Source organism: Acanthochromis polyacanthus, chromosome 19 (genome assembly GCF_021347895.1).
Source record: "Acanthochromis polyacanthus isolate Apoly-LR-REF ecotype Palm Island chromosome 19, KAUST_Apoly_ChrSc, whole genome shotgun sequence".
Taxonomy (NCBI): Eukaryota; Metazoa; Chordata; class Actinopteri; family Pomacentridae; genus Acanthochromis; species Acanthochromis polyacanthus.
In genome coordinates this window covers 33,022,471-33,038,429 of record NC_067131.1, presented here as the reverse complement: position 1 = coordinate 33,038,429, position 15,959 = coordinate 33,022,471, and the positions used below count along the sequence as shown (strand labels likewise).

Below are 15,959 nucleotides of genomic sequence, written 5' to 3'. Positions count from 1 at the left end.
GTAAATTATTATTTTGATGTTTTATTTATTTATTTATTCCTATACTTTCTTGTTTTCTGTTGTTGTTTTGTACTGATCTCCTTTGCTGCTGCAGGATTTCAAATTTTCTCCTCTGTGAAGCTTATTTTTATTTCATTTTATTATTAGAACTGAACTTTAAATAAATAAAAATAATATAAAAACATTAAACCAACGTAAAATAAAGCCTGAAATATTGATTTAACGATATAAAAAAATAATCTAAACATGCTAAATATCATCACGATAGTTGTTGCTATTAGCTAATAATAACTTTTAATAAACAGATAATAAGATATTAATGATAGAACCATAAAATGAACATATACATTTATTTATATGAGCAACATGTTTTAACAATAATTTAAAAAAGCACCAAAGAACCAGAAAATAATTAAAATGCTAAATGTATATATTTAATTATTTATTAACGTTTATTTAACTAGGTGAAATCCTTTTTCAGCGGAGTCCTGGCCAGGAAAGGCAGCAGCAAATACAAAACCCAGTTAAAACAGAATGAAAACAAGAGCAAAAAAAAAGAAAATAAATATTTGAAATGAAAACTAAACACCGGTGGCTGATGGTGACGTCATCAGCGGTGGACAGCGCCGAGCAGAAGGAGGGTTTGGATGGGATTTATGGATTAGAACCTCGGAGACCTTCAGCGGCAGATATCTGCTGCTTTCAACCTTTATCTAGATCGAATCTGACTCAGCAAACTGCTGCTAACGGCTTCTATCGTTTGGTGTGTCAGAGCTACGGAATAAACCGCGACAAGAAAAGAAGAAAGGAGAGAGGGGGACGCAGCAGGACGGTTACCTTGACAACGGTGAGACGGGAGGAGGGGGGAGGCTGGATTTTCTGTTATTGATCAGCTGTAGGGTCAATAACATTATCAGAGCTGTGGATGATTAAATATGTGAGTGAGGTGAGCTAACGTATCATTTATAAAGCTAAGCTAATGCTAATGGGGCTGATTAGCAGATTAAAGAATCACCAGGCTGTAAAAATCCTCTGTTACTGCTGTAAAATATAACATCAGTGTGAAATGATTTTAAACTGTATCAGCTCTCAGTGACTGCATTATTTATCAGCAGAACAGCAGAATATTTCCTCTGATGAACTTGGAAACAAACTCTTAATAGAGATGATCATTAAAGTTCAGGCTCCAAAGTAGAAACTCAAAGTGAATCCAGCTGTGATTCCAGTCAGTCTAACTGATGAACATGGTTCTAAAAGGAGCTGAGAACAGCAGAACGTTCTCAGTTCTGGACCTATGGACTGGGTCTATCTATGTCTGCATCATGGCTCTACGTGGAGGAGAACTGAATGGAGGAAAACAAACATCTGAGGAGTCATAGTTCCACTAGTCAGGAGGTCTAGAAGGAGTCATAGTTCCATTCATCAGGAGGTCTAGAAGGAGTCATAGTTCCATTCATCAGGAGGTCTAGAAGGAGTCATAGTTCCACTAATCAGGAGGTCTATAAGGAGTCATAGTTCCACCAATCAGGAGGTCTAGAAGGAGTCATAGTTCCACTAATCAGGAGGTCTAGAAGGAGTCATAGTTCCACCAATCAGGAGGTCTAGAAGGAGTCATAGTTCCATTCATCAGGAGGTCTAGAAGGAGTCATAGTTCCACTAATCAGGAGGTCTATAAGGAGTCATAGTTCCACCAATCAGGAGGTCTAGAAGGAGTCATAGTACCACTGATCAGAGCTCCTAAAATGACTCCACAGACAGTGAACTACTTTCTCCATCCAGCTGTAAAAACAGACATCAGCTGCTTCAGACTTGGTTCAGGGGTTCTCCATGGAAACCAGAGTTAGTGTGAAGCTCAGACAGTATGAAGGAACCTTCAGAACATCAACCTCTATGGACGGAGGACCAGAACTAAACCTGATTACTGCTCAGAACTAAACTTCCACATGAAAGTTTTCTGAAGAAAATGAGAAGAAGCCTGATGGATGTTGGAGAACATTCTCTGGTCAGATGAAGACCAATGAGTTGGGCTCAGATGGAGTCCAGATGTTTGATGAGAACCTGACCAGGTCCTGACATGGTCCTGACAGTGAAGCATGGAGGTGGGAGTGTGATGATCTTGGGCTGCATGAGGTCAGAAGGTGTTGAAGACATTTCTAGATGAAGGTCTGAGGAGGAACCAGAATACTGTCTGACCAGATGAAGAAGAGGAACATTCCAGCAGGAGCACATCCAAAGAACAACATCAGACCAGAGCTTCTCCACTAGAACCAAGTGGAACCAGGACCTGGACAGTGTGAGTCCTGAAGCCAGCAGAACGTTTGAGGTGTTCTCCAGAGAAAGGTAGAGCAACACTACCCCTCCAGCAGAGAGCAGCTGAAGAACACAGAGAAGAAATGAGTGGACTCTGGTTTCCTCCTTGCTGAGGAGGACTGAGTCATCAGAGATAAAGGAGGACATACGAAGGACTGGAGGAACCAAAGAACTTCAGGAAACATGGAGTCACTTTAGGTCCACTGAGTTCCTGCTGTGGAGCCTGAATTTAATCCATGAAATTTGAACTGTAGTTTGGAATCTGATACCAGAGTAGATACTAATACTGCTGTAGAAGTAATCTGATTACTGTGAGATGGTCTAGTTCAAAATCAAGTGACATGAGTTCAGAAGAGGTTACTGCAGCTGGATGCTGTGGAACATTAAACACAGATTTAAAAATGAATGAAAATTATTCTTTTTGTGAATATTCAAGGTGAAGCTGTTGTAGAAATGAAAGATAGTTTTTCCAAACGAGAGCAGCTCCTAAAATTTATAATCTACAGATTATAAAACACTAATAACTGAGGTTGGATTGATGTGTCCAGCAGGGGGCGCTGCTGTTGTCCCAGTAAATAGACCTGACTGCAGTATTACTGCGCTGATTTTGACTGTTTTGTTGAGAAACCAAAGGGATGCTATTAAAGGGGATCTTCGTTTTTTTTCAACCTGGGGTCTGTTTTCATGTCATTTCATACATGTGAGTGATGGAGAAATGAATTTTCGACATAGCTCCAGTATTTAGCCAGGCAGGCAGCTTAGCAGCTCAGCTAGCGAAAAGTATGGGGCAACTTGCCCCCCCCCCACGTCAAAGTCCGCCCTAACGTGTTTTTTTCCCCACACTGACCGGCTCAGATAGTCTCAACGAGTGTCCCACAACATACTAGAGATGAGAAGTGAACGAAAACCTCCACATTACCTGGCAATCGTTCTTTGTTGTGGTCTGTATCCAAATCTCAGGACGCTGGAAAGCAAATCTCGTTCCGAAATCGCGCGATTTCGGATCGAGATTTGCAAGTTGCCCCATACTTTTCACTAGCTGAGCTGCTAAGCTGCCTGCCTGGCTAAATACTGGAGCTATGTTGAAAATTCATTTCTCCATCACTCACATGTATAAAATGACATATGGAAACAGACCCCAGGTTGAAAAAAAACGAAGTTCCCCTTTAAGTAGTGACCTTTCATTTATTCCAAACCTCCCATTTCTTCACAGATGTAATCATAGAAAAATAGAAACCATAAAAGTCATATTTTTCTGTAAAAACAGTGTAAAGTGTCAAAGTGTGACATTTTAATGTATTTGACACATATTTACTCAGCATTCCCTGAAAATGACTCAGAATTTCTTAAAATAAAATAATAATAGTAATAAAATAAAATGGACTGAGAAGGTACAGAAATCAAAGTGAGTGAACGGCTACAGATATATGCCATCTATAGAGCTCAAAATTTGTCCAGAACAATTAAACACGTAGTTATAATAAAGTGTAATATTTAAAGTGTCTCACTGAGAAGAATCTGAACCACAAACTGGTTTAAAACAGATCAAATATAAAGACAATAATCAGGTCAGACAGAAGTGATCAGGAGGAACAGATCAGACATCAGTCAGGAAAGCCACAAAAAGAGACAAATTAACCACAAAAAGAGACTAAATCACCAAAAAAAAACGGCCAAAATTACCACAAAGAAGCACAAAATCAGCACAAAGAGACACAAAATTTCCCCTGAATGATGCAAAATATCCACAGACTGAAATTACCACAAAAAGATGCAAAATGAACCCAAACAGACATAAAATAACCACAAAAAGAAACAAAACCACCACAAATAGGGCCAAAACTACCACAAAATGACCCCAAATCACCTCAAAATAAGTGAAAATGCCATAAAAGGACACAAAATCTCCACTAAAAGAAGTAAAATTGCCCCAAAGAACCATCTGGTTCTTCATCTCCAGTAACTTCACCAATGCTCAGAGTTCTACCTTCAGACTGGGAATATTTCCAGAGTTCCAGGTCCTTGAAGTCCATAGAGGAGAATGTCCCCTGTGGAAAGTTCTAGAGTAGACCTACTGACAACTGGAGAAAGTTCTAGAGTAGACCTACGGACAACTGGAGAAAGTTCCAGAGTAGACCTACCGACAACTGGAGAAAGTTCTAGAGTAGACCTACCGACAACTGGAGAAAGTTCAAGAGTACCGTAGACCTACGGACAGCTGTACAGGTGTCGGTAGGTCTACTCCTGAACTTTCTCCAGTTGTCGGTAGGTCTACTCCTGAACTTTCTCCAGTTGTCGGTAGGTCTACTCTAGAACTTTCTCCAGAGGACGTTCTCCTTTCCTGCTTCTAGTTTTTTAAGTTTAGTCTCATTTAGAACATTCCAGGTCCTTGAAGTCCACAGAGGTGGGTCCAGATTTATCACTTTTTAATGGATTTTTTCAGAACTTCATCAGTCCAGCAGATAGAACCATGACATTTAGGAGGAGAAACATCTGAGTTCTGGGAAAAACTGACATTTTATATAATTTTTGTATAGTTTGGGAATGCTTTTATGTCATTTTCAATTTTTTTAAAAAAATGATTTTGGGTCATTTAGTCAGTTTTACATCCTGTCTGGGTCCCAATCTAAAGACTAAATGTGTTTTCTGTTCAGTATTATTCGTCTTTTCTCTCTAATGACTCCAGTAGAAACAGTGAATCATGTTTCTAGATGATCCTGGTTCCTTCTTCCAGCAGTTCTGATCTGATAAATAATAGAACCATGAGGTAAACCGTCCTGAAGCAGACCTGTGATGTTCTCCAGGCCTCCAGGTGTGTCTGTGTGGGTGAGTAAAGCCGTCATGTCGGTGGAGTGGAGCGGTGATGGGGGGAAGTGGCTGGACGCCCACTACGACCCGGTGGCCGGCCTCTACACCTTCTCGTCCTGCGTGGACCTGGCCGACCTGAGCGGTGACGGGGAGAGCCGGCTGGTGGTGGGCGACCTGGGCTTGGGCGGCTCCGGCATGAAGCTGAAGGTTTACCGCGGCACGGCGCTGATGAGCGAGAGCACGCTGCTGGACCTGCCCGCCGGCCTCGTCGCCTTCTTCATGGACCTACATGAGCCCCGAATCCCCGCCGTCGCCGTGGCGTCCGGACCCTGCATCTACGTCTACAAGAACCTGCGGCCGTACTTCAAGTTCACGCTGCCCGGTCTGGAGGTCAACACGCTGGAGCAGGTCAGTTATTTACAGCTCTTCAGGGACATATTAGCTGCTGATGTCAGTCTGTACAACATAAAACTGCTCTTTATGTGAGTTTTTATTTCATTTATAGTATCTTTAGGTCCGATCAACAACAGTTCTGTCATATTTTGGACCAATTTTTGCACATTTTCAAAAGATATAAACTCAAACAGGGTAACCCAAACAGAGCTGACATTTGTCCAGGATGTTCTCCAGGCATGGGGGATCAAAAGTTACCAAAATGCTCCACAGAAGTGTAAGGGTGTGGAAACGGCAGCCGGCTGAACTTCGACAGTTGGCCATGGAACAGGAAGTGCTGTGTAACTAGCCTGAACATGCTCCATTCTGCCTCAAACTTTACATGTATGATCAGAGTCCAGCCTGCAGCAGATACATAGGCTGAACTATTTGTTGTCTTTTATTTTTACATCACTTATTGATGTGTCGTGGTTTAATTATACTAAACTACCAAATTATCTACATATTGGTCTAAAATTTTCATAATTCAGTTATATTTTCTGGCCTTAGTTTTGCATGTGTGTATTTTTGACTTTTTAACGTTGATTGATTTGTTGTTTTTTTTACATATATGATGATAAAACTGCCTTTTTACCACCACAGATCATGCAGACTGATGAAAACACTTCCAGTCAACAGTCTTGTTGCGAAAATAATTTCTCTCATGCTTCTTTTTCTGTTAAGTAAAAAGGAAATATTTGTGAAATTACAATAAATTTGCAAAGACATTTAAATTTTTTTTTAATCTATAAACATTTTTCTTTCCTGGTTATTGATAGAAAATGCATTTAATATTATTTTATAGTTTACATTTATATTCACACTATTTTTTATTGCACAAATGACCTCAGTGATCTTCAGGGGTTTCTGTGGATTGATCATCAATAATAAATGATGAAGTCCACCTTAGACCGTAGCAGGATGAACAGAGGAGAGGACAGTGTGGCTGGCTCACCTGGCTGCACCTGTGATGTGCTGCTGTGCTCTGATTGGTCAGGACGTGTGGCAGCAGGTGAGGGAGGGGCAGATCGACCCTCTGACGCTGAAGGAGATGTTGGAGAGCATCAGGAAGAAGGCCGACGTGCCGCTGTCGGTTCGCTCACTGCGCTTCCTGTCGCTGGACGGCGACGACATGCACGACTTCGTACAGCTGCACAAGCTGCAGCCAATCAGACGGCAGGTAACGCTTACATCACAGTGATGTCACCAGGTGGAGGTGCATTCTGCATTCACACTGATCTCCCTGTGCTGAGAATTTATTTATGAGAGTCAGTGTTCCTTCAAAATGACTCAGAAATTGTTTATGTTTCTCAAAATGTGTCAAAATGTATCAAACTTGATGGAAAATGTTTAGAATGACTCAAAACTTGAAGCTGTTTTAGAGAAATTGTTGTTATTGTCACCGTTACAGATGGATCATTGTCATTCTGGATGATTTGTGACTTCTTCGGGTCAGACAGCAGGAATCCTGTTAATCAACAGCTGCTGACCGAAAGTGGTTTCCAGGACAGAAATAAGATGTTGAATGTTAAACCCTGGCAGTGTATTTACGATCTACCTGACTAGTTTACCTGCTGGGGACTGAACCCACCTGAGGAGACTGAAGCTGCTGCTGAAAGTAACCAGACCGTGTTCCATCATGGTGTCAGGAAAACCGCAAAACACTGATGTTCCTCTGAGGTCGTACCTGTTCACTGCTCACGCTGTCATTGGTCGATTGTTTCAGACAGTCATCACCTGCATCGGAACTCTGAAGAAGAGCACAGCGGACGAAGACGGAGTCAGCTGTCTGGTGATCGGGACGGAGAGCAGCGACGTCTTCATCCTCGACCCCGAAGCCTTCATCATCCTGTCCAAGGTGAGCTGGTCTGATCTGGTCTGAACCGGTCTGATCTGGTCTGAACCAGTCTGATCTGGTCTGAACCAGTCTGATCTGGTCTAAACCAGTCTCAACCAGTCTGGTCTGGTCTGAGCTGGTCTGATCTGGTCTGAACCAGTCTGATCTGGTCTAAACCAGTCTCAACCAGTCTGGTCTGGTCTGAGCTGGTCTGATCTGGTCTGAACCAGTCTGATCTGGTCTGAATCAGTCTGATCCGGTTGGTAAGGGAACATGTCTTAACACCAGTCGTAGGTGTTTGGGTTGGGAGGATAAAGATGTAGATCAGTAACCCGTTGACTCTTCCAGATGTCTCTGCCGGCTGCTCCCACCATGATGGACGTGACGGGTCAGTTTGACGTGGAGTTCCGCATCACGGTGGCATGTCGTAACGGCAACATCTACATCTTGCGCAGGTGAGACACACCTGGGGTCCAGGTGATGCTGCTCTCTCTCCATGCGGTACACCTGATCTGACTAATGTGGCTACAGACTGAACCTGACAGGTGTTTGTTCCTGCAGGGAGTCCGACAAACCAAAGTACTGCATCGAGCTGTCTTCTCACCCCGTCGGTCTGGTGAGACTCGGGAAGAACGTGGTGGTCGGCTGCACCGACGAGAGTCTGCAGGGCTTCACCCAGAAGGTAAAAGTAAAGGAGAGGAGCTCAGCAACACAAACAGGTCTGAGTCATTACCTGTCAAATCCACTAAATCCGGTTAAAGTTCGAAAAGAATCAGTCAGATCTGAGGTCAGGGGACTGACTTCAGATGAAGTCACCCAGAAATGTTCTATTTTTAGGAAGATTCTTTGTGTTTTTGTGTCTTCAGGGGAAGAAGTTGTGGAAGACCATCCTCGCTGCTCCCATCACCACCATGGCCGCCATGGACCTCCCCACCAGGGGCTTCCTGGCGGTGCTGGTGGGTCTGGCCAACTGCGAGGTGCAGCTGTACCGGGACAAGAACCTGCTGAGCACCATCAAGACTCCCGACGTGGTCACCAGCATCTGCTTCGGCCGGTACGGCCGCGAGGACGGGACGCTCATCATGACCACCAAGGGAGGCGGCCTGATGGTGAAGATCCTGAAGAGGACGGCGGCGTTCGACGACAGGGACAGCGCTCCCGGCCCGCCGCCGGCCCAGAGCATCCGACTCAATGTGCCCAAGAAGACCAAGCTGTACGTGGACCAGACGCTGAGGGAGCGTGAGAACGGCCTGGCCATGCACCGCGCCTTCCAGATGGACCTGAGCCGCCTGAGGCTGGCCGCCGCCAAGGCCTACGTCAAGGCGCTGGAGTCCAGTCTGACGCCGATGTCCTCCAGCCTCTCGGAGCCGCTCAAGATGAACGCCGTGGTCCAGGGCCTTGGCCCATCCTTCAAGCTGACCCTGAACGTCCAGAACACGGCGGCCTGCCGGCCCGTCATGAACCTGGCCATCAGCTTCCTGTACGACGAGAGCCTGTACCGGATGAGGAGCCCCTATCTGAGGATCCCCCTGCTGGTGCCCGGACTCATCTACCCCGTGGAGACCTTCGTGGAGTGCACCAGCGACAAGGGCATCTCTGACATCATCAAGGTGTTTGTGCTGCATGAGGGGAGGAGCTCACCGCTGCTGACCGCCCACATCAACATGCCGGTCAGCGAGGGCCTGACGCTCACCTGATGATCAGCTGATGATCAGCTGATGATCACCTGATGATCTCCTGATGACTGATGGTCCAGCTGGCTGATTCAGATATTTTTGAACATTTTGGAAAAATTCTGTTCTGATAAATTCAAGTTTAAAAATTCAAAATGACTAATTCAGACTAAAGTTACAAAAAAGTTTATTATAAATTAATTAAGAATTTAATGGGAATTGCTCAGAGATAATGATTGTAATAAATTAAACTGAATTTGAATCTATTACACTGAAACCAAAATAACATATATATATATATATATATATATATTCTGTTTTAATGTAATAGATTTTAGTTTGAATAGAATTAGTGAAGCTGAGATATTCAAATGACATTTTTTACATTTCTGTTGCATTTCTTCAGGTTGAAAATCAGAAAAATGACTTTAAAGGTAAAATGCAGATGTTTAAATATCTACTTTAGTTCACTTTTCAGGTTATTTTTTGTAAAGTTGAGAAATTGTTGGAGCTGCAGACAAATGTTTAAACTGAAGATGTAGAGTTTCAGCTGCTTCCTGTTTGTAGAATTTCAGTTTAAAGCAGCAGATTCACTGCAGAGGAAAACTTGTAGAAACAGAACAGATGTCTTCTGTATTTCTTACATTAAGTCTGGTGTGAACTAAAATAAAAGCTGAACTAATGGGTTTGTTGTTTCTTAAACAGATTGTTTTTGTCAGCCAGGTGAAGGTTTCTTTAAAAAAAATACTGTCAGAATAAATCTTTATGAACAGAAACCCAATAAATCTACTTTGGAACCTTAATAATTAAAAACAAGACATCGAACATTAAAGGATTCCAGACATGTTTTTCTGATCAGATGCCATAATTCAGGCTTTAATCATATCTCCAGTGGAATACTTTCCTCGTTTCTATTTTTAGTGACATTATTTACAGCTGTTTCACCTGTATAAGGTCTCACCTGTCCTCAGCAGCCAATGAGGGTTCAGTGTTTTTGCCCGAAGACACTTCAGCGGGAGGAGGAGTCGAACCATCAACCCTGCAAAGAACAGACAACCTGCTTTATTAAAATACACTGACAGTCATTAAAAACTTAGAGACCATATTTTTCAACATAATTTTCATTTTGAAGCCCCAAACTGGATTTTCTTCCTATGAATCATTTGTTTAGCATATTGGCATGCAGAAACAAAAATCTAAAGTTTGAAGAATGATTTCAAAATAAAGAATTTCACAAAAGAAAACGGCACCTGCCAAACACAAAGTCACAGCAGTCAATACCGAGTATGGCCTCCATCTGCTTGGATGCAGGCAGCAATCCGTCGGCGCATGCTTTGGACCAGGCTTCTGATTGTGGGTTGGGAACAGCCCATACGCCTGGATACATCACTGTAGCTCAAAGCGGCCTCCACCATACCCAGTGCCCGGAGACGTTGTTCATGTGATAGACGCGGCATGATGCTGTTCACTGGACTAACAATGGTGGCCTTTTTTGGGCCTTTATATAGGCCTTCAAACCCATTCTCACATTGTGCAGATACTCACTGAGTATTGCTTGGTGTGTATTTGGTTCACTTTTACAAAGTGACCAACCCATGTGCAATGAATCATGACAAAATGACAACTCATCATTATCTCCACTACCAGGGCACTAGATCATCAGTAAATCCACAATGAATAATTACACCCCCCTACAAGTAGAATTCTGCCTACATTAACCGGTGTGGAAAGAGAAGGTCGGTAAACGGAGACCAGCTGTAGTTCCTGGTTGTTCCACCAGGTGGAGCCTCTTCCTGTTTAATCCTGTAGAGACCAGAGGAGGTTAAAGCAGAGAGTATTGTGGGATTTAGCTGGCAAGGTTCAATACATTTCAGACAAGTTTTACGTCATTTTGGGCCATTTTTGTATCCAGGTATTTTTACAGTTTTTCCTCAGTTTCATTCAATTACAGACAACAATCAATAAAATCACAGAAAAAAAGAATTAATTTACACGTTAAGCGTCTGGTGGAGCCCCCTGTCTGCAGGGTTTTCACCTCCCACCTCCAGAAGAGCTTCTCCTGCATCCTGGGGAGGCTGAGGTCATGAAGTCTGAGTGGTCCATGCTCAAAGCAGCTGTTAGGAGATGTGAAGGCCTGAAGGTCACCGGTGTCTGTGGACTGGCAGATAGGGGTGGTGGTTCCCATTTTCACAAAGGAGGACCAGAGTGGTCCAGCTACCGGGGTATCACACTTCTCAGCCTCCCCAGGAAAGTTTACTGTAGGATGCTGGAAGGGAGGCTCTGACTGATTGTTGAACCTCAGATTCAGGAGGAACAATGTGGATTCTGTCCTGGTTCTAGAACGGTGGATCAGATCTTTACTCATGCAGAGCTGCTGAGGGGGTCATGGGAGTTCAGCCTTCCAGTCTACATGTGCTTTGTGGATCTAAAGAAGGTCTCTGACCGTGTCCCCTGAGGAGCTCTGTGGGGTACTGAGGGAGTATGGGGCATGGCAGCTCTAATGTGGGCGCTGTGCCAAACCATCGTGGTGAAGAGGGAGCTGAGCCTCAAGGAGAAGATCTAGACTTACCATCATCTACGTTCCAACCCTCACCTATGGTCATGAGCTCTGGGTAGAGACCCAAAGAATGAGATCGTGGATACAAGCATCTGAAATGAGCTTCCTCTGTAGGGTGTCTGGGCTCAGCCTTAGAGATAGGAGGAGAAGATCAGACATCTGGAGGGAGCTCAGTACAGACAGTAGCTGATATTTGAAAGAAAAATGATGCAATTTAGGAATTTTTAACAGGAATAAAATAGAATACAATAGAATAGAATCACTTTAGGGCTGCACAGTGGAGTAGTGGTTAGCACTGTCGCCTTGCAGCAAGAAGATCCCCGGTTCAAATCCCGGCCTGGGATCTTTCTGCATGGAGTTTGCATGTTCTCCCTGCGCATGCGTGGGTTTTCTTCGGGTACTCCAGCTTCCTTCCACAGTTCAAAAATATCCATCCATCCTCTATACACCGCTTTATCCTCACTAGGGTCATGGGGGGTGCTGGAGTCTATCCCAGCTGACTCAGGTGAAGGCAGGGGACACCCTGGACAGGTCACCAGTCTGTCACAGGGCTACATATACAGACACACAATCACACTCACATTCACACCTACGGACAATTTAGAGTTATCAATTAACCTCAGCATGTTTTTGGACTGTGGGAGGAAGCCGGAGTACCAGACCGTAGTCAGTACCAGACCATAGTAAACGAGGTCACTGTGTTATCGATTTGATAACCAGATGAAGGTTCAAAGGTTTCAGCTGTAATCGGGTGAAAGTTTCAGACTTTCCTCGGTTGGGAAACAGCAAAAACTCCACCATGTGTTTGTCTGTAGCTGCTATAAAACCAGAGACAGCAGACCAACTATCAGAACCCAGTGAGGACATCTGAACATGAGGACGCTCATCTTTTTACTGGGTGAGGACCTGACTTCAGTTTGATCTCATCTGAAAGGATAAAGCAAATTCAATAATAACATTATTTAGGTTTTTTATTGATTGTTTCTTTACTCCAGAAACTGTGGCTGAAGAATTTAATGAGTAAAATGTATCCTGTTAGTGATAGACTGTGATAAAATGATAATAATAAGAAGAAGAAAAAGAAGAAGAAGAAGAAATTTGAGACATATACATATATATAGTATACGCAAATGTCTTCCAAACGTGAAGAAAATACAACAAATATTTTCAAAAATTACTGAAATGTAAAAAAAAGAATAAAATGTATTTTTTTAAAATAACTAAAACAAAGTGTGTTTGTGTGTCTGCAGCTGTGTTGTGGGTCTGTGACGGTGTGAAGTTCGGTCAGTTGTGTAGCGGAAACCCGAACAACAGCAGGAGGACGAGGGACAGATGGGGACAAGGACACTATGGAGCCAGACGGTAACACACACACACACACACACACACACACACACACACAAGTTTGGGCTCCTATCCTTGTGGGGACCTACCATTGACTCCCATTCATATCTAACCTTAACCCAGACCAAAACAATGTCTAACCCTAAAGAAACGTTTTTGCTCTTTTACTTTTTTCAGTAACAACAACATGGCCAAGAAAACACTGTTTAAACTTGTGGAGACCTCATTTTGGTCCCCACCGTGACACAAGTCCCCACCGGGTTGTGTGTAGTCAGGTCAAAGTCCCCACCGAGTTAGCAGAAACACGCCCACACACACACACACACACACACACACACACACACACACACACACACAAATACATAACTAATAGGAGACCAAAAATGACAGAACTGACAAACGAAGACACACAACAACAACAACACAGACTCATGTAGAACCACACCTTATTCAGAACATTTAACAGAACTCAGTCTAAAGTAATTAACTCTGAACTCCACGTTCTACCTAAAGTTAAGTTGTAACATCTGGACAAGTCCAGCTGCTAACATCTGGGTGTCCTTCAGAGAGGACAGGGTACATCAAGGTCTGGACATCGAGTGCAGAGACGGATCGACCGTCTACGCTCCGTTTGACGTCACGCTTGACCGTAAAGTGATCGTCTACAATGACCCGGAGAACCTGAAAACCGCCATCAATGAGGGCATCCAAATGAGGGGAGAAGGTGGGTCCACCAACCCCAGTCTGGTACCGACTATGATCTGGTACTCAACCCGGTCTGGTAACGACTACGGTCTGGTAACGACTACGACTCGGTATCAATTCTATGATTGACGGTCTGTGTCTCTGCAGGTCTGTGTTTCAAGCTGTTCTACGTGAGGCCGGACAGAACCTCCGGGACGGTGAGGAAGGGGGAGCGGATCGGGACCATGCTGCCCATGCAGAGGGTCTATCCAGGAATCACCTCACACGTCCACGTCCAGATGTGCGACAGGAGCAACCCCACGGGCTACTTCTGATCCACCGTCACTGATTACAGAATGAAGTGTTCTACAAACCCAGAACCAGAGAGTTTGGAGAACGTAGAGCTGCTGAAAGAAGGTTCTGGGTCAGAGGAGAAAAGAATCATCAGAAATATTAATAACATTTAGAAAAATGTAAAAGAAATTAATGTCAGAGACGTTTTCCACAAATATGAATAAAATATCTAAAATATGGTCCATGCTGCATCTGTCTGGGTTCACTGGTGGAGGACCAGGTGGGTCAGAACGTCTTTACTGGTTCTGGACCAGTACATCTGAGTTCACTGCCCCCAAACACATTTACACTCAGATCACAGCGACACACCGGCTCGCTGTAATGCTATCCTCCTGCTCTTAAGTTCATTCATTTATTCATTTCCTTTATTTGTTTCGGAGGGACACTGCACATTAATAAACATTTTATAAAAATGTAAATGCACCCGAGTTAGCCAAAAGGCTAGTTTACATCGGCTGTCCCCCCTGCCAGAACTAAAAGGTCAGTACCTGGTAGGGAAGAGAGAAAATATACAAATGGAAAATACCATGCTGATCAACAATGAAAATACAAGGAGATACACATTAAATAACAAGCTTGATACATAGTTTCATACTGTGTGACCCAGTCTCATACTCTCTCATAGCATATATAAATAATTTACACGTTTAGTACGCTAAATTTCTACCTAACATATACATTCAGTTACTGTCATATTTAATGCTCAGGATCGGAGAAAGGGAAGACGAATTCAGGCCCCAGCGGCTGTAGGTTTCAATGTTCACATCTTTGATTATCGATTAGCCAACTCTTAAGTTTGCTTTTGAAGGAGATGTATGAGCCGGACTCTGATGCTCTGTGGGATCTTATTCCACTCTTGGGCTGTCTTGTAGGAGAACAGACTGTCCACATGAACTCTTTTGGAGAGGGGTTTTACAGTCACCTCTGACTGCTCTAGTTACAGTGTTTGTTGTGGATTGAAAGTGTATTAGGTTAGAGGGGAGGGGGGGCAGAGCGCTGACGTATCCGGAACATTAGACAACCATTTTTAAAAATAATGAGATTTTCCCAACTTAACAGCCTGTATTTTTGTAATATAGTGCAGTGATGTATGCTCTGGGTTTTTATCCAAGACTTTGAGAGCTTGTTGATACAGAGACATGAGCGGTGTGCAGGTAGTGCTGTTAGCAGTGAACCAAGTGGATAATAGAATAAGAGAAAACGTACATTTCTGCAGCTTTGGTGGTCATATGATTTCTAAGATGATGGAAATTTGCCAAAGGAAGCCTTACATTTTTACAGATTTTAGAGACGTGATTTTTTTTATTATTTAAATTTTTATTGAAGTTTTTCAAAATTACAAAAGCAACAAAACAGCACAGACTAGATTACAGCAAGATTCCACCACCTTGAAACACAAATAAATAAAGCACTTTTTGGACTCTAATGTATCTGACCCCTTAAATAAGACAAATTGGGGGCGGCATGGCTCAGTGGGTAGAGCGGCCGTCTTGTAACTGGAAGGTTGCCGGTTCGATCCTCGGCCCGTCGTACTCATGTTGAGGTGTCCCTGAGCAAGACACCGAACCCCTAATTGCTCCTGATGGGTCGTGGTTAGCGCCTTGCATGGCAGCTTCCACCATCAGTGTGTGAATGGGTGAATGTGACATATCATGTAAAGTGCTTTGGATAAAAGCACTATATAAATACAACCATTTAAAAACACATCCCATGTCTGTAAGTTTCCCTCTGATTCTGTAGCTTGGTACCAATAACTCATAGGATCATCTGTCATGGACTTAACCCAGTCCTTATAAATAGGGCCCTCAGGATTCTTCCATTTACTAAGAATTACTCTCGCAGCTAAGTTAAAGCAAATGAACTTTTAGAAACGTTCGGTAAGCAGGAACTATCTCCCAATAGACACAGCTGAGCAGAGACAGGCACATGTACCCAGCCACTTCTGCATTGTTTGAATTAT

General features: G+C 43.4%; 2 protein-coding genes across 2 annotated transcripts; both read left to right on the top strand.

Moving 5' to 3' along the window:
• The first annotated feature begins 598 nt into the window (after positions 1 to 598).
• On the top strand, positions 599 to 9,746 carry LOC127531027 (Bardet-Biedl syndrome 1 protein homolog). Its single transcript, XM_051939097.1, has 7 exons — positions 599 to 847; positions 5,115 to 5,526; positions 6,548 to 6,730; positions 7,277 to 7,408; positions 7,736 to 7,842; positions 7,949 to 8,069; positions 8,254 to 9,746. The coding sequence occupies exons 2-7, from the start codon at positions 5,152 to 5,154 to the stop codon at positions 9,082 to 9,084; spliced, it is 1,749 nt and encodes a 582-aa protein (XP_051795057.1). The 5' UTR covers positions 599 to 847; positions 5,115 to 5,151; the 3' UTR covers positions 9,085 to 9,746.
• Positions 9,747 to 12,351: 2,605 nt separating this feature from the next.
• On the top strand, positions 12,352 to 14,181 carry LOC110972475 (leukocyte cell-derived chemotaxin-2-like). The gene is made up of 4 exons (XM_051939106.1): positions 12,352 to 12,515; positions 12,868 to 12,979; positions 13,528 to 13,685; positions 13,814 to 14,181. Exons 1-4 carry the CDS (start codon positions 12,491 to 12,493, stop codon positions 13,978 to 13,980), a joined length of 462 nt encoding a protein of 153 aa, XP_051795066.1. The 5' UTR covers positions 12,352 to 12,490; the 3' UTR covers positions 13,981 to 14,181.
• Positions 14,182 to 15,959: the final 1,778 nt, after the last annotated feature.

Excerpts from the sequence above, each read along its gene's own strand:
- LOC127531027 (XM_051939097.1), top strand. The coding sequence starts at position 5,152 with ATGTCGGTGGAGTGGAGCGGTGATGGGGGGAAGTGGCTGGACGCCCAC. Across the intron at positions 7,409-7,735 it reads CCTTCATCATCCTGTCCAAG|ATGTCTCTGCCGGCTGCTCC; the intron begins GTGAGCTGGTCT and ends TGACTCTTCCAG. Across the intron at positions 8,070-8,253 it reads TGCAGGGCTTCACCCAGAAG|GGGAAGAAGTTGTGGAAGAC; the intron begins GTAAAAGTAAAG and ends TTGTGTCTTCAG.
- LOC110972475 (XM_051939106.1), top strand. The coding sequence starts at position 12,491 with ATGAGGACGCTCATCTTTTTACTGG. Across the intron at positions 12,980-13,527 it reads GGACACTATGGAGCCAGACG|AGAGGACAGGGTACATCAAG; the intron begins GTAACACACACA and ends GGTGTCCTTCAG. Across the intron at positions 13,686-13,813 it reads CATCCAAATGAGGGGAGAAG|GTCTGTGTTTCAAGCTGTTC; the intron begins GTGGGTCCACCA and ends GTGTCTCTGCAG.